Source organism: Oncorhynchus mykiss, chromosome 2 (assembly GCF_013265735.2).
Source record: "Oncorhynchus mykiss isolate Arlee chromosome 2, USDA_OmykA_1.1, whole genome shotgun sequence".
NCBI lineage: Eukaryota > Metazoa > Chordata > Actinopteri > Salmoniformes > Salmonidae > Oncorhynchus > Oncorhynchus mykiss.
In genome coordinates, this window is record NC_048566.1 from 23,119,348 (window position 1) to 23,135,855 (window position 16,508).

The 16,508-nt window shown below is 43.7% G+C and overlaps 2 protein-coding genes across 13 annotated transcripts; one reads left to right on the forward strand and one right to left on the reverse strand.

Annotated features, from left to right (window-relative positions):
* Positions 1 to 34: 34 nt before the first annotated feature.
* Positions 35 to 9,663, reverse strand: LOC110538089. 10 transcript variants are annotated; one of them, XM_036942638.1, is made up of 4 exons: positions 9,526 to 9,663; positions 6,426 to 6,544; positions 6,034 to 6,084; positions 35 to 4,022 (listed from the first exon to the last, which is right to left on the reverse strand). In XM_036942638.1, the coding sequence occupies exons 2-4, from the start codon at positions 6,531 to 6,533 to the stop codon at positions 288 to 290; spliced, it is 3,894 nt and encodes a 1,297-aa protein (XP_036798533.1). In that variant the 5' UTR covers positions 6,534 to 6,544; positions 9,526 to 9,663; the 3' UTR covers positions 35 to 287. The 10 variants fall into 10 exon arrangements, 9 of the variants coding, with proteins under 9 accessions (XP_036798533.1, XP_021480383.2, XP_021480350.2 ...); XM_021624708.2 differs by lacking the exon at positions 9,526 to 9,663 and adding an exon at positions 9,277 to 9,404; XM_021624675.2 differs by lacking the exon at positions 9,526 to 9,663 and adding an exon at positions 9,230 to 9,357.
* On the forward strand, positions 8,889 to 16,508 carry LOC110538208 (SMG9 nonsense mediated mRNA decay factor). 3 transcript variants are annotated; one of them, XM_021624878.2, is made up of 14 exons: positions 8,889 to 9,027; positions 9,869 to 10,030; positions 10,121 to 10,195; positions 10,323 to 10,557; positions 10,656 to 10,753; positions 13,610 to 13,722; positions 13,871 to 13,982; positions 14,114 to 14,209; positions 14,424 to 14,509; positions 14,829 to 14,935; positions 15,022 to 15,129; positions 15,336 to 15,461; positions 15,582 to 15,726; positions 15,851 to 16,508. In XM_021624878.2, exons 2-14 carry the CDS (start codon positions 9,887 to 9,889, stop codon positions 15,927 to 15,929), a joined length of 1,524 nt encoding a protein of 507 aa, XP_021480553.1. In that variant the 5' UTR covers positions 8,889 to 9,027; positions 9,869 to 9,886; the 3' UTR covers positions 15,930 to 16,508. The 3 variants fall into 3 exon arrangements, with proteins under 3 accessions (XP_021480553.1, XP_036798651.1, XP_021480562.1); XM_036942756.1 differs by lacking the exon at positions 8,889 to 9,027 and adding an exon at positions 9,374 to 9,508 and having other exon boundaries at positions 15,851 to 16,250; XM_021624887.2 differs by lacking the exon at positions 8,889 to 9,027 and adding an exon at positions 9,600 to 9,734 and having other exon boundaries at positions 15,851 to 16,250.

A 16,508-nucleotide genomic window follows, 5' to 3' on the forward strand; every position in this document is an offset into this window, starting at 1 on the left:
TGACCTCTTACAAAGACAACTCAAGTCAAATATATCATTTTAATATGATTGTATTTTTGGTAAAAACAATGTTTTAGTGGAAGTGAAAACACATTTTAAACCAATACATACATAGATTATTTTATAAGGAATCATCTTTCATTCACAGTGAAAAAAGTCAAACAAGTCCACAAACTGCATTGTCCTCTTCTATCCCTAAGCATAGTAAATGATAGGCTTGCCTGTCTGTGTGAGCCATGGAAAAACCACTGCTTTGAATAGGGCCCTGCTGTGGGCCCATTTCAGTGTTAAGTCCTTTGGGTGTTTTTCAGTTTGTGCCAGAGAAAAGCAGCGGGCCTACAAAACACCTGCCCACAGTGACAGGAGAAGGGCATCCGGCACTCTTTCCTCAACTTCAAAGTTATGCTGTCACCTGGACATCGAGTCGTGTTGGAAGCTCCAACCATGTGCTGTGCGAGGCACTTTGCCCCGTCAAAGGTCTCCCCGCAGGCAGTGCATATGTAGCGGGTGGCCTGGGCGTGCTGGAGGTAGTGGCGCAGGAGGTGCAGCCGCCGCAGGAACGACCTACCACAGGTGCAGCGGTACCGCCGGGAGCCCCGATGGAGGTAGCGGTGCTTCACACTGAGCGAGGGCTGCTGCGAGACGGCGCCGCACTGGCGGCAGGTGTAGGTGCACTTGGAGCGCCAGCTCATCTTCATGCGTTTCTCCAGGGCCAGCTCCTTACTTCTATTCACAAACATCCACATGATGCTTAGAGGGGCTGGGGCAAAGGCATGGGTAAGGGGGGAAGACTGCGCTAGAGGGGGGGTATGGACAGGTGAGAGGTGGATCATGGTGATTTTCCCCGGGGCAGAGGCTGAGACAGGTCTAGGGGATGGGGTGGTGGGGGATCTGATAGGGTCCATGGCTAGGGCAATGGGCCTGGGTGTCTGCTGTTGGACAGATTTTGCCTGATGGACAGTCTGTTGCAGAAGGTTAGAGAACTGCCCAAGGGGCTTTGCTGTGTTAGTCTGCGTGGGTGCCGTGACCTGAGGTTTGGGAGGGTTGGTCTGTGGGGCCACTGGGACCAGCCTGGCCATTTTCACTGGACCACCACCACCAGTGTTGTCAAAGAGCAAGGTGGCCACCACAGGAACAGCTGGCTGGGAAGAGGAGGTGGTAGACAGCATCACTCTAGGCAGAGACACAGTAGACTGTCCAGCAGCTGTTAGCGGTCCAACTGCATTGAGGCCCTGATCAGCCACAGGGACTGGGGGCAGTCGTTTCAGCTCCTTATTTCCACTACTGCAACACATCAGGGTGGAGCTACTGGGGCTCTGCCGGCCTGAGGTTGTAGAGATAGCCATGGGTACGAAGGTGAAAGTCGTAGCGGAGGACCCACCAGCTTGGGTGACCAGCTTGTCAGCGTGGGCCAAAACAATATGGTCCACCAGACTGCCCTCAGTAAGAAAGTAAGCTTTACACATAACGCATTGGATGCCCTTCTGCTTATTGCAGTACTTCATGTGATGTTCCAGACTAGTGAAGGGCCCTCTGCCGCAATGGACACAGGCACCTTTGTCAGGCGTCTCTGTGACTGGGCTCTGAACTCGGGATTTGGTACTGTGATAGGAAATCATATGGTTGGCCAGAACATCACTAGGAAAGAAAAACTTGCACACAGAACATTGGATGCACTTCCTCTTAGAGCAGGTCTTCATGTGGTTGTCCAGATTAGTGAATGGCCCCTTGCCACAATGGTCACAGGTACCTTTGTCAGGGGTCTCTGATGGGATACTGTGAAAGAGAACCTTATGGTCGGCCAGGGCTGTCTCTGTAGGAAAGAAAACGTTGCAAACAAAGCATTTGAAGCCCTTCTTCCCAGAGCAGGTCCTCAAGTGGATATCCAGACTAGTGAATGGACCTCTGCCACAATAGAGACAGGTACCTTCAGGGGTCTCTGAGTCTGTGCTCTGGACTTGGTATGGGATGCTCTGGACTTGGTATGGGGTGCTATGGACATGATATGGGGTGCTATGATAGCAAACCATATGATCAGCCAGGACTGATTCAGTAGGAAAAAAAACTTTGCACACAGAGCATTTTAAGCCCTTCTGTTTAGAGCAGGTCCTCATGTGGATGTCCAGACTAGTGAATGGTCCACTGCCGCAATAAACACAGACACCTTGGTCAGAGGTCTTTGATGTGGCACTGTGATATTGAAGATTATGGTCCACCAGGGATTTCTCTGAAGGAAATTGGACTTTGCACTCAGAGCATTGGAAGGACCAATCCCTAGAGCAGCTCCTCAAATGGAAGTCCATATCAGTGAATGGCCCTCTGCCGCAAACAGCACACATAGTGGAAAGCTGTCCGTGAACTGAAACGTTATGGTTCTGCAGGGCCTTCCTATTATGGAAGAGTACCCTGCACTCAGTGCATGTAAGACCTTTCCAACTGCAGCCTCTCAAATGGACATCCATATTAGTGAATGGCCCTGTTCCACAATGGATACACGTAGTGGGATCAGGGACATATGGGGGGGATGTGTTTTTTTTAGGACAGTTGTGGTTTTTGTAGATGGCCAGATCGGGGAAGACCTGACGGCAGAACTCACAGGTGTACATTTGGCCCGATATGGCTTCAGAGTGAGTCCGAACCTCATGGTCCAACATGGCCATCTCGGTAGGGAAGACGGCTTGGCATAAAGAGCATTGAAAGTCCTTCATATTGCAGGTCTTCACATGAAAGTCCATATTATGATACGGTCCTTTGGTGCAATAGATGCAATAATAAGGCTTGACCTGGGACAACTTGGTCTGGGGCTGCTTAGTCCGGGATGGCCGGGTCTTGGCTTTCCGTGTGCGCACAGGAGTGTAAGAAGACCCACTGGATTCCCCAGTGCTGCTGGACCCCGAGTCAGAATCTGATAACTCTTCTGGGTCAAATTCTGACTCCCGCTCAGACGAGGAGGGCTCACCCTCTTGGTCAATAAGCATCTCAGCATCCTCGTCCTCTTTTTCGCTCTGGATGTCATTCTTCCTATCCTCCCGTTTGCTTTTAACTTCCTCCTGCTCTTCTTCACTCAGCCTGATGTCCTCCTCATCGATATCAGTTTCTCCGCTGCTCTCTGTTAACCTGTCGTTGTCTGTTCCTCCTGCACTCTCAGTGTCTTCGCTATGTTCACTCCCCTCTCCATCGCTGATACCCTCATCCGACTGGAGGGGGGCGCCATCAACCTCAACCCCTCTCTCCAGTTTGACACGGATCCTCAGTGAGGGAGTCAGAATGGAGGGGCCTAGGGTCAGAGTGGAAGGGTCTGGTTTGACATCTTCCTCCTCCTCCAGCCTATGTCTGGTCTTTGTCATTCTCCCATCGCTTTCCATGCTATACGTATGGTCTAGGGTCACTGCTGAAGGTAGAGTACACTGTGCATTTAAAGTCTCCTCACTGCCATTGAAGCCATCATTTGAGGTGTCCTCATGGTCAAGAGCCACCACTGAAGGTACAGTATAATGTCCCTTTAAAGTTTCCTCACTGCCATTCAAGACATCATTTGAGTTGTCCTCATGTTTGACGGCCAAGGCTGAAGGTAGAGTATACTGTCCATTTAAAGTCTCTTCACTGCTATTCAAGTCCTTATTTGAGATGTCCTCAAGGGGTGTATTTAACAACTCGGTGAACAAGTGTATTCCAATGTGCTTGTTGAGATCCCACAAGTTGCTGAAAAACAGCTGGCAGTTACTGCAATGGAGGACTGAGTTTGGGTGTGCGTTGACTAGGTGCATAGCCAGTGATACTGTGCGACTGAAAGTCACCTGACAGATGTTGCAGGACGTTGAGACCTTGGACCTGTGGCTCTCAAAGTGTTCGATCAACTCCTGGCCAGGCTTGAATTGCACGCCACATTCCCAGCACTTTCCCCCCAGCTCCATGGAATGCATGCCGTAAGCAGAGATGCTGTCCCCTGACAGGTCACAGTCATCGTCACTCGAGTCCTCTGGCATGGAGAACGGGCGTGGCACAGAAAACCTGGGGATCTCCTGCAATTCACAGCAAAATGACTTATTAGAGACAAAGTGAGTAAATTAATCAATCAATAGTTTACAAAGTGATGACTATTGACTGACCACAAATATATTATTGTTTGCCAATTGCTTACATATGACGCAGGGACTAGTGAATGTCAATAAATAGAGCATTGGAAACAGCATATTCAAAGCCTAACAGCCAGAGTAGTTTTTCTTAATCAATTTATTAAAAGGATAAGTTCTGTATTTTGGATGTAAATGGCATTTTATTGAAGTATGCAGACACTGAGATTTCACTTGTTTTTGAGAAACTTACCCCACCAGCAATACACATGATATTCTGTCATTCCGAACTTTAATCACACCTTTATCAAATCAAACTTTATCTGTCACAATCGCTGAACACAACAATGTAAATAGTCTGGTGGCCATTTGATTAATTGTTCAGCAGTCTTATGGCTTGGGGGTAGAAGCTGTTGAGGAGCCTTTTGGTTCTAGACTTGGAGCTCCGGCACCGCTTGCCGTGCGGTAGCAGTGAAAACAGTCTATAACTTGGGTGACTGGAGTCTGACAATTTTATGGGCTTTCCTCTGACACCACCGATTATATAGGTCCTGGATGGCAGGAAGCTTGGCCCCAGTGGTGTACTGGGGCATACGCACTACCCTCTGTAGCGCCTTTGTCGAGCAGTTGCCATACCAGGCGGTGATGCACCTAAGTCAAGATACTCTCGATGGTGCAGCTGTTGAACCTTTTGAAGATCTGGGGACCCATGCCAAATCTTTTCAGTCTCCTGAAGGGGAAAATGTGTTGTTGTGCCCTCTTCATGATTGTCTTGGTATGTTTGGACCATTATAGTTTGTTGGTGAAGTGGACACCACTAAGGAACTTGAAACTCTTGACCCGCTCCACTACAGCCTCGTTGATGTTAATGGGGGCATGTTCGGCCCGGCTTTTCCTGTATGTTGTCCATGATCAGCTCCTTTGTCTTGCTCACACTGAGGGAGAGGTTGTTGTCCTGGCACCACACTGCCAGTTCTCTGACCTCCTCCCTATTGGCCGTCTCATCGTTGTCGGTGATTAGGCTTACCACTGTTTTGTCGTCTGCAAACGTAATGATGGAGTTGGAGTTGTGTTTGGCCACGCAGTCGTGGGTGAACAGGGAGTACAGGAGGGGACTAAGTACACACCCCGGAGGGGCCCCTGTGTTGAGGATCAGCGTGGAAGATGTGTTGTTGCCTACCCTTACCACCTGGGGGCGGCCCGTCAGGAAGTCCAGGATCCAGTTGCAGAGGAAGGTGTTTAGTCCCAGGGTCCTTAGCTTAGTGATGAGCTTCGTGGGCACTATGGTGTTGAACGCCGAGCTGTAGTCAATGAACAGCATTCTCACATAGGTGTTCCTTTTGCCCAGGTGAGAAAGGGCAGTGTGGAGTGCGATTGAGATTGTGTCATCTGTGGATCTGTTGGGGCGCTATGCGAATTGGAGTGGGTCTAGGGTATCCGGGAGGATAATATTGATGTGAGCCATGACCAGCCTTTAAAAGCACTTCATGGCTACCAACGTTTCGTGCGACTCGAGCAGTTTCCCCTATCCATCTGTGCCACTTCTCCATGTAGCCTGCACATACACACATGGAAAAGTATCATGGGTTACACAGAGAAGTATCACTTGAGTCACACAAAATGGAATATAACGGTGCGGATAAAGTTTGGATCACACAATTTCATGTGTAGAATATCTAAAGACCTGCATCACTATACTGAGAGAGTTGCTGTTTCTAAAAATATGTACTTGAGTGTTTTTGGAGCCTTTGTTCACGTTTTATAATGCCCTTGTAACTGCTAAACGAGTATGAGGAAGTATATCGCTGTTGGGGTACACTTCCCAAAAACAAGTGAAATCGCAAAAAGAAATGTCTGGGAACTTCAATAACATGTCATTTACATCCAAAATACAGATTTATTTCAAAAGAGTGAACGTCTCCTTTAATAGTCCACATAAAGAAAAACATATCAAAAGTACCAAGTGTACAGGAGTAGAAATAAAGTTGGGATTTTCAGAGTGTTCCCTGTCCTGCAGAGGAGAAAAGAAAAAGAAAAAATAACAAGGCAGCTGATGGAGAAGGCATTGAGAGAGGAAAGAGAGAAGTATAGATAGGGATCCATTCAAGAGGGATACAGAGCCAATTCCATTTCCATGCCAGACTGAATTGACCAAAAGGGAATTTGGTTTAAAAATGTAAATAATGAAAAATTCATCCAACTAATCAGTATCTAAATTGACACCTATCAAAATGATATGTACTCTCCCGCTGTACATCATTTGGGATGGATGACATACCACTGTGAACACTGATAGGATATCATTGATAACTAATGTCTCTGGCCTGTATCAGCTCTGTTTAAACAACTCACCGGTGGACTCTGCTTGTGGGCTTTGTTCATATCCTCCAGTAGCTCCACCTCTGCCCCCAGGGTCTCCTGAATCACTATGTCTTCAGCAGCCATCTCCATAGCAACCATATACTGGCTCCCTACATTTTGAGTGACACAAAGTAAGCAAACAGAAATCCACACACAGACACACAGATGATATAGTGACATGAATTAAGTCAGAATAACTTGCTACTACTGTATCACAGATAGAAGAAGGGTTAGTTACCAGTATCTTCGGTATTACTGTGATAGTTCAACTCTCAAGGGCAAAATATTAGTACTAATTTCAGTTTCTGCAAAACGTTGCTAATATTGACCAAGCGGGTTGCTAACTTCCATTATATTGTACAGCTAAACACTAACGTTACTAGCTACTTGGAACTGTCGCCTATTCCGATCTGCTAGTACTAACGTTACCGTTAGCTGGGAAACGCAGATTGCTATTTCACAAGTTATCATCAAATGTTTTTATTCAGACAACCTAGGGTGTCATCACTAGTCCAAACAATTGCAAATTGGACAAATGCAGGTAAGTCCCACCCGTTTCGTTTGCTTCCGTTTACGAAACGTTTTGCAACAGAATAGCGTCAAGAATACACCCATAACAAGATATGATACAACAAGTTGTTATTCCAATGATGTACTCTAAACTACACAGGTGTGTAGCTACATCGCTCACTAACGTACAAGCTAATTCTCAAATGTGAGGATGACGTAACAATTTTTCTCCAAAGCAATGACGCGCTCAACGTTGTTGTTATCAATAGAGAACGCGTTCCCCCATTCGATAATGTCGTTGGTTTGGTGCACGTGCGAAATTGACAATGATTCATTCATTTAAATTACTTAAATTGCCTAGCTAACACCTACTACGAATTGTACATAACTGTAGCAACATTTCAAAAAACATTACCTTTTATTAAGTCATTTTTAAAACGTTAATGATCCCTTCTTTGGCTTCCATCATTTATTCTCTATTTCCTGTTTTAACAGGAATGGGTGGAGTCAGTGTGAAGCCTACAGCTCCCAGTATGCACCAGTGGCCATCTTTCTAAACGCTATACTACAACTCCCAGAATTCATATTTTATTTAAACGAATTCCACACATTTACAAAAAAACTAACAAATAAACAAACACATTCATAATTAGGCTACACATACTTCTATTGCAAGTTGAAAGACTGCTGTAGAAACTACACACTGTACCTTTGTTTACCATAATGTAACCCCTGTCCATAAGGGCATACAATAATTGAGGATTTGAATGTGATGCCATTTCAACTTATTATATTATTAGGACTATTGTATTAGCTAAGTGAGGAATTTAAATTAGTAACAATAGGACGATATTGTTGTTAAGTAGCTAAATTACTATTTTTAGGTTATGTGTAGGACACTTATCTTCTCTACAACCTAATGGCACAATCTAATGACAATTACATAGTCATAAAACCTTCCTGCACTAGATCATGATATCATACCATATAGGCCTACAAAAATGCACGTGGTTCTATTTGATTATTATTTCTTCAGTTTTGCATCACTAGCTAGGTTTCCATCCAATTGGTGACAGATTATCATGTGAATATTCCAAAATCCGCATAAAAACAATGTGCGCATTTTCCCACCAAATGTATTTGTTGCAGATAAAATACTGTGCGTAAAAATACAATTTGCTGTTAAATTCCCATTTTCTGAATAAAAAAATACAAGTTAAATGGGTTTCCATCTAATTTTCAACTCTACAGATGCACTACCATGCACTTCACCACTCTGAAGTTCATCATAATTAATGTAATCTGTAGCCTAATAAACTACATGCTTTCCTGACGAGTCGGAGGAATACAGTTTTGATATTTTTACCAGGGTGTAAGACTAAATATTTATATTTAAATAAGACTAAATATTGTATATGTAAATAAGACTAAATATTGTATATTAACCCTCTACAACAAAATAACAAGGTTTTTATGGCACAGGCTCATTACACATGCATGTATGGTTTGAAATCTGTGCACTGAAGCCAATTCACATGATTTATTCTAGGTTCATTTAGAGGACATTTCAAAATCCATCTGAAATTGTTGTGACACCATGTTTCTCCTGCATGCCAGGTCTGTTATATATATATATATATATATATAACATGATTAGCTAAAAGTATGCCTGAACTACATGAACGGTGCTACATTTTACACTGCATTTACAAAATGTTGGAACTCCAATCGGTGTACAAAACATGGAATTATGGGGTGTATTCATTACGTCTTGCAACGGAAAGCGTTTACCGTTTGAAAACCAAAGGGAAGAAAACAGAGCAAACGAAACGGGACGGGACCTAGCACCTACCTACTTGAATATATCAAATAAAAACTATCGTATTGGTGTAATGAATAAGACCCCTGTCGTGCAGCAAAACCACGTTGAACTGCCCGGAACCTATGCAGCTGGCTTCGTTTCCCAACGAAAGAATTTGAGAGCTGTACTTCAGCGTTACCATCTGATTTTGTTTCCGTTTTGTGGATTCTATCTGGAAAGCATTTAGCTAATCCTTCTTGAAAACCAAATTAATCGCACAATGTAAGTGTTAACGAAATAGCTATATGTATTGTAAAATGAAAGACGAGTGAACGTGTTTTAAATATATGCGTCGTTGGCCTGGAAAGACTAGTGGCGTTCATTCAATCATTGCAATTTCCCCGGCTAAAACTATCGTAATTTCTATGGTTTGTTCATGTAGTGTATATATATCTTATATTTAAAATGTTCCCGTCCACTTTACCTGGACAGCGAGTTGATTTAGCTAATAATAGACATTCACCACTTAACGTTAACAAGAGGAGGAGGTTTCGCATAGTCGTGGTCGCCAGCAACACAAGAGCAGTTAAGTGTCCGGCTCCTGGTTCTCGGTTTCTCGAACATCAACTCCAAGACGAGCATTTGCCCTTTTATATTCAGGTAGTTGCGGGATGATAGTCCTTCCATTGAAAATGTCTAGGAACAGCCCCCGGCTTCAGACCCTTGCGGTCTGACGTAGGAAGATATTCGCTAGGGTTGAAATGTAAGCTGCAAATATACCGTATGTTCTTCCTCGACGTATCTTAATTTCCTGCCCACACTACTACTTCAGTTCATCATTGTTCGGGGAAATATGTCTGTTTATGTTTGGAATTTGAGCACTGCGGGACACTACAAAAACGTATGTTTCGCAATTCCGCCATTGGCATTTCTGTTGCCGGAAGTGCGCCTACCCACCTGCAGCTACTTCCGCTTTTAAGAACCCTGAAGTATGAAAAGAGCCACTCCTCAGATCCATTCCACCCAAATATGTTACTGTAGCTAGCCACTGCATTTCAGTAGATCAGAATGCATTACATTTGAACTGATGTTGTAGCTATCTGTTCCTGTGTTATTTTGACAGTTGACCACAGTGTGCAACATGTCAGAATCTGGCCACAGTCAACCTGGCATGTACGGACAGGGAAGGAGGAGAAGGCGACGCCGAGACAGGGATGTGGGTCCCCCGGGGCAAAACCTCTCTGGTCCCAGTCGAGATCGGGAATATGTCCCCAGAGAACGCAGGGTAAGGACAAGAGTGCAAGGCTTTCCTATGTGGGAAAATTATCTATATGGGCTACCTTAGTTTATTGTAGTTGTCATCTGGTCTTTGAAGGATGGCAGTGAGGAGCCTCCAGGACCACTCCTTCAGAAGACCCCCATCATCCTGGCCAAACCCCCTGGAGAACGGGTAAAAAGAGATGCTCTTACTGAAGGTTGTTGTCTGTAAGCTGACTAAAGGTTTTAATGAATTCAGATGCATGGTTCTTGGCAGTAAATACAACAAGTATAATGCATTGGCTCTTGTTTTGATTCAGTCCAAGCCTTCCCAGAGTGTACCCACCAGTGGAGGCCAGGCCCTGGAGAAGCCCATCATGCTCATCAAGTCCAGGGAGGACGGGGGGAAACCAGGGACCCCTCCTGAGGTGGCTTCCCCGGCCTCTGGCTCTGGGGCCTCAAAGCTAGAGAGGGAGGGCCAGCGCCCTACCCAACCTGTCTACCAGATCCAAAACAGAGGCATGGGAGCAGCTGCTTCCAGCGGTGCTGTCGACCGTGAGTCAATACTGGTCATCAGCATTACCCTAGCCATCATAAGTGTTTATTTACTGTAGCAGTGAATACAATCTCTAACACATGCACATTACTTACAGCTGTGATTGGCCAGACCAAGCTCGTCCCCCCTGAGAAGATGAAGCACAGCATCAAGCTGGTGGACGATCAGATGAACTGGTGTGACAGCGCCATGGAGGTAAAGCTCTTCTGATTATTGTTGTCATGCCATACACATGTGTGACATATCTGTAGACAGGCAACATGTTCCATGTTGTGTAACAGATTTATTGTCCTGCATTACAGTATCTAAGGGACCAGATCAGTGTTTCTGCTGCAGTCATTTAGCTGTGGCACTTTGAAGATGCTAGGACAGTCCACATGAACTTTTCCTTTGCAAAATAAATGAATAGAAAAACCAGACAACACCATTAGAGGTCGACCGATTAATCGGAATGGCCGATTTCAAGTTTTCATAACAATCGGTAATCAACATTTTTGGACACCGATTATGGCCGATTACATTGCACTCCACGAGGAGACTGCATGGCAGGCTGACTACCTGTTACGCGAGTGCAGTAAGGAGCCAAGGTAAGTTGCTAGCTAGCATTAAACTTAACTTATAAAAAAACAATAAATCTTAACATAATCACTAGTTAACTACATGGTTGATGATATTACTAGTTTATCTAGCTTGTCCTGCGTTGCATATAAACGATGCGGTGCCTGTTAATTTACTACCTCGCCAAACGGGTGACGATTTAACAAGCCATTCGCAAAAAAGCACTGTTGTTGCACCAAGGTGTACCTAACCATAAACATCAATGCCTTTCTTTAAAATCAATACACAAGTATATATTTTTAAACATGCATAAGAATATTTATATTCTTTTAACTAAGGAAATTGTGTCACTTATCTTGCGTTCTGTGTAAGCAGAGTCAGGGTATATGCAGCAGTTTGGGCCGCCTGGCTCGTTGCGAATTCTGTGAAGACCATTTCTTCCTAACAAAGACTGTAATTAATTTGCCAGAATTGAACATAATTATGACATAACATTGAAGGTTGTGCAATGTAACAGCAATATTTAGACTTAGGGATGCCGCCCATTAGATAAAATACTGAACGGTTCCGTATTTCACTGAAAGAATAAACGTTTTGTTTTCGAAATTATCGTTTCTGGATTTGATCATATTAATGACCTAAGGCTCGTATTTCTGTGTGTTATTTTAATTGTCTATGATTTGATATTTGATAGAGCAGTCTGACTGAGCGGTGGTAGGCAGCAGCAGGCTCATAAGCATTCATTCAAAACGCACTTTCCTACTTTTTCCTGCAGCTCTTCGCTGTGCTTCAAGCATTGAGCTGTTTATTACTTCAAGCCTATCAACTCCCGAGATTAGACTGGCAATACTATAGTGCCTATAAGAACATCCAATAGTCAAAGATATATGAAATACAAATGGTATAGAGAGAAATAGACCTATAACTACAACCTAAAACTTCTTACCCTTCTTAACTTCTTATTGCACTTTTACTTTCTTCTCCAACATTTTGTTTGAGACTAAATTGATTTTATTGATGCATTATATTAAGTTAAAATAAGTGTTCCTTCAGTATTGTTGTAATTGTGATTATTACAAATATATATATAAATAAAAATCGTCTGACTAATCAATATCAGCTTTTTTTGGTCCTCCAATAATCGGTATCGGCGTACACTTGTTAATCCAGCCAACATGTCAGATTTCAAAAGGGCTTTACGGCGAAGGAAACCATGCGATTATCTGAGGATCGCACCCCATCATACAAACATACAACAATCATATTTCAACCCGCCAGGCGCGACACAAACCTCAGAAATAAAGATATAATTCATGCCTTACCTTTGACGAGCTTCTTCTGTTGGCTCTCCAATATGTCCCATAAACATCACAAATGGTCCTTTTGTTAGATTAATTCCGTCGTTATATATCCAAAATGTCCATTTATTTGGCACGTTTCATCCAGAAAAACACCAGTTCCAAGATGCGCAAAATGACTACAAAATCTCTCATAAGTTACCTGTAATCTTTGTCCAAACATTTCAAACAACTTTCCTAATACAACTTTAGGTATTTTCTTACGTAAATAATCAATACAATTTAAGACGGGATAAACTGTGTTCAATACCGGACAAAAACAAAGTGTACACTAACAAACAGTTCACTTCATTTGACCCTCATTCTGAACTGCCTTACTTCTTCATTACACAAAGGAAAAACATCAACCAATTTCTAAAGACTGTTGACATCCAGTGGAAGCGATAGGAACTGCAAGCAGTTCCTTAGAAATCCAGATCACCATAGAAAACCCATTGAAAAGAGTGACCTCAAAAAAATAAAAATAAAAATCCTGGATGGTTTGTCCTCTGGGTTTCGCCTGCCAAATAAGTTCTGTTATACTCACAGACATCATTAAATCGGTGTTAGAAACTTCAGAGTGTTTTCTATCCAAATCTACTAATAATATGCATATCCTAGCTTCTGGGCCTGAGTATAGGTAGTTTACTTTGGGCACGCTTTTCATCCGGACGTGAAAATAACACTCCCTAGCCTAAAGAAGTTTTGGGATCTAGCTAATGATTAGCTCAATAGGGTAAATGCAGGTCGTGACACCATGCTTCAGCCAATTTATTTCTAGACGCTATGCCTTTTTTTGGTTGGGCTACAGGTGATAATGCTTATCGCTAATACCATACCTGATAATATTGACCATGCATGGTCCAATATATTAAAATAATTGTACCAATATATTATTGGGCTCACTTCTGAAGGTGGAAAGGATCATTTAGATGGTGTCAGCATAATGTTATTTTCATTCATTTTGGAGAAGAATGGGCTTTTTAAAAAAATCACAAGAAATGTGCTTCTCAGTCCTTCAACACAAACATTTTCCGGGGAGATCCGGACCCACCTCTTAACCCCCTCCACTGCGACCTTTTTCCCCACTGCTACACATCTGTCTGGCTCAGGAACACTGAGCCAGACAGACATGTTGTGTTGTCCTGTGTTACAGTACCTAAGGGACCAGACAGACATGTTGGTAGTGGGAGTCATTGGCCTGCAGGGAACAGGGAAATCCACCATCATGTCTCTCCTGTCTGCCAACGCACCTGAAGAAGACCAAAGGTATTGTTCTATTGGCACCTCCTTACATGGAGCTCTTTCCATCTATAAAGACAGGGAATATTGTGTTGTATATTGTTATAGTCTAAACGAATGTAATTCAATATGAAAGTAAACGGTAACAGATGGTTGTATCTGTGTGTTTGTGTAGGGGCTATGTGTTCAGGGCTCAGACTCAGGAGATCAAAGAGAGAGGAGGGAACCAGAGCACTGGTATTGACTTCTACATTACCCAGGAAAGAGTAATCTTCTTGGACACACAGGTCAGATTAAAGCATCAGCGGTTAAGGCAATTTGCTGTATCTCTAATTTGGTATTTATTCATGTACCATTCCTCTTGCTCCAAAATTATGTTCTATACCAATGTGTTCCTCTTCCCTGTGTGTTTTTCCAGCCCATTCTCAGCCCCTCCATTTTGGATCACCTCATCAACAACGACCGCAAGCTGCCTCCAGAGTACAACCTCCCTCACACCTATGTGGAGATGCAGGTCAGTGAGGGGCCAGCAGGGGGCACTGGGCAACGGGGGCTCTAAAGGAGAGCTACTTCCTGTCTAATCTGATCCAGTTTTAGGATTGAGTCTTAAAACATCTGTCTGTTTGCATAACGTGTTCCCATACTGTATGTTGAAGTCGGCTTGTAAGTTCTACTGTTCTCTTAAGGTGTTATAAATCACTCTTTCACCTCTGCTCTTTTTGAATCAGTCTCTTCAGATCACTGCCTTCCTGTTCACAGTGTGCCACGTGGTCATTGTGATTCAAGACTGGTTCACTGACATCAACCTCTACAGGTAACCACCCCACCTGTCTGGAAAAAAAGAGTCCATTAGCACTGATTCACTAATGCTTATCATGGGGTTTTCAAATCAGGGCGGGTAGGATCATTATTGGAGGGTGGTGTTCCGTGTCTGAGTGTATTTTGCCTGTGGCATTACCTTTTCCACTCATCACCATGGAAATATTTTTGGGGAAATGTTTTACAACCTCGTGTCCTGTCACACCATTGGGAATGTTCTGATATCATATTCATGTTGTTGTTGTGCTGTGTGAATATTCTGACCAGGTTGTATGAAGTGTCTCTGTGGTGATGATGATATTGTCTCTGACCAGGTTCCTCCAGACAGCAGAGATGTTGAAGCCCTCCACCCCCTCAGCCAGCCACGACAGCACTGGTTCTTCTGGCAACGAAGAGGGATCAGAGTACTACCCTCACATAGGTGACAGACGCAGAAACAGACGCACACACACTCTAGTTCCGGCTCAGTGTACTGAACGCTCAATAATGTATTGTTCTGTTGTCTAGTGTTCCTGCAGAACAAATCTAGTCGTGATGAGTTCTGTCCCAGAAACCTGAAGAAGATGCATATGGCAGTGGACAAGCTGATGGCCCACTCCCATCTGAAATACAAAGGTTAGACTGGAGAGGATGTACCAACAGGCTTATCACAACTTTCACATATTTAAACACTATACTATTGTGTTGTTTCTATATTAGGATTCCTGCACGTGCATGTTTTTGAAGGGTGAGAAGTGTAAAGCAGTGACAAATGTCATTAAAAAGCCCCATAAAGTGTGCAGACATGGGTTTAGTTAGCATGTTCTGGTTTCTATATGCAGGCACGTTGTCCATGCTGGACTGTAACATTTTCCCTGGCCTGGACCGCGACTACCTGGAAACAGAGGTCAACATGTTCCTGCTGCCCCTCATGGAGAATGAGGGGGAGGACGCTCTAACCAAAGCAGGTCAGAGCAAATACCATGTCTTAGTTTTCACACACTTCTGTCTATATTTGTGGATGTTCTCCTCTCTCATTCCTTTGTGATACTGATTCCCCATGTCTGTGTCTTGGTGTTTTGTTCTAGGGTCCGGGGCCGCCCCCCTCTTCTCTCTCCTCCCGGGCTACAGAGGACACCCCACCTTCTCCTCTCAGGTCTCCAAGCTCCGCAGCCAAATCCTGGCCATGTCCCGCTGTCAGCTGTCACACACCATTCTCACAGAGAAGAACTGGTAAGGGAAGCACAGAGGGACACAAGTGTTGGCGTGTCTGTCACTCACTGTATACATTTTGTGATTAGCTGGAAATTAGGCAAAACTGTACTCGAAAATATGTTTGACTGTTATGTTGTGACAGGTTTCACTATGCAGCTCGCATCTGGGACGGGGTGAAGAAGTCCTCAGCCCTGTCTGAATACAGTCGTCTACAGGCCTAGCAACAATGTCAACCTGTTGTTATGAATATACTGGAGGAAATGGATGTCCCTGTCCTACATGAGGACCAGAAGAGACAGAGTGAGGTGGGTCTGAAGATGGACAGTGCCAGTACTATTGGGCTTACAGGTTCAGTCAGTGGTGATATGAGGTGCTTGATGTTGAGGAGAGGTCCATCTCATCTCATCTCATGGAGCTACAGATAGTTCAACTTTGGTGTCTTTGTAACAGAGGGAGAAAAGGGGACAGCTGATCAGATTCAGGTGTCAATGTGACAGTAAATAACCCTGCTAAGTGTTAGATTCAGATGGTACAGAAAATGACTGACTTTGAAAGATACATTCTGACTAACATGATGCAAATGGTGAAAGTAATATTTACTTGAAGCATACAGCGGTGCTTCATTTTTATTTCAAAATGTGTGATTGTCTAAAGTATTTGTTACCTGTTCACCTGAAATGTTTTGATTTGTTTATTATGTAAAGATGGAGCTGAGATTCAGGACTAGACACTTCTGCAACTTTACAAGAATTTATACAAATATGATGTAATCATTAACATTAAACCGATATACTCTGTTA

What these genes read in the sequence shown, in the direction of transcription:
- LOC110538089 (XM_021624675.2), bottom strand. Translation starts at nt 9,302, where the DNA reads ATGCGAAACCTCCTCCTCTTGTTAACGTTAAGTGGTGAATGTCTATTA. An exon ending in TAAATCAACTCGCTGTCCAG is followed by an intron (nt 6,545 to 9,229) that starts GTAAAGTGGACG and finishes CTCAAAATGTAG; the next exon opens with GGAGCCAGTATATGGTTGCT. An exon ending in CCCACAAGCAGAGTCCACCG is followed by an intron (nt 6,085 to 6,425) that starts GTGAGTTGTTTA and finishes TCTCCTCTGCAG; the next exon opens with GACAGGGAACACTCTGAAAA.
- LOC110538208 (XM_021624878.2), top strand. Translation starts at nt 9,887, where the DNA reads ATGTCAGAATCTGGCCACAGTCAACCTGGCATGTACGGACAGGGAAGG. An exon ending in AGAGTACTACCCTCACATAG is followed by an intron (nt 14,936 to 15,021) that starts GTGACAGACGCA and finishes TCTGTTGTCTAG; the next exon opens with TGTTCCTGCAGAACAAATCT. An exon ending in GGACGCTCTAACCAAAGCAG is followed by an intron (nt 15,462 to 15,581) that starts GTCAGAGCAAAT and finishes GTTTTGTTCTAG; the next exon opens with GGTCCGGGGCCGCCCCCCTC.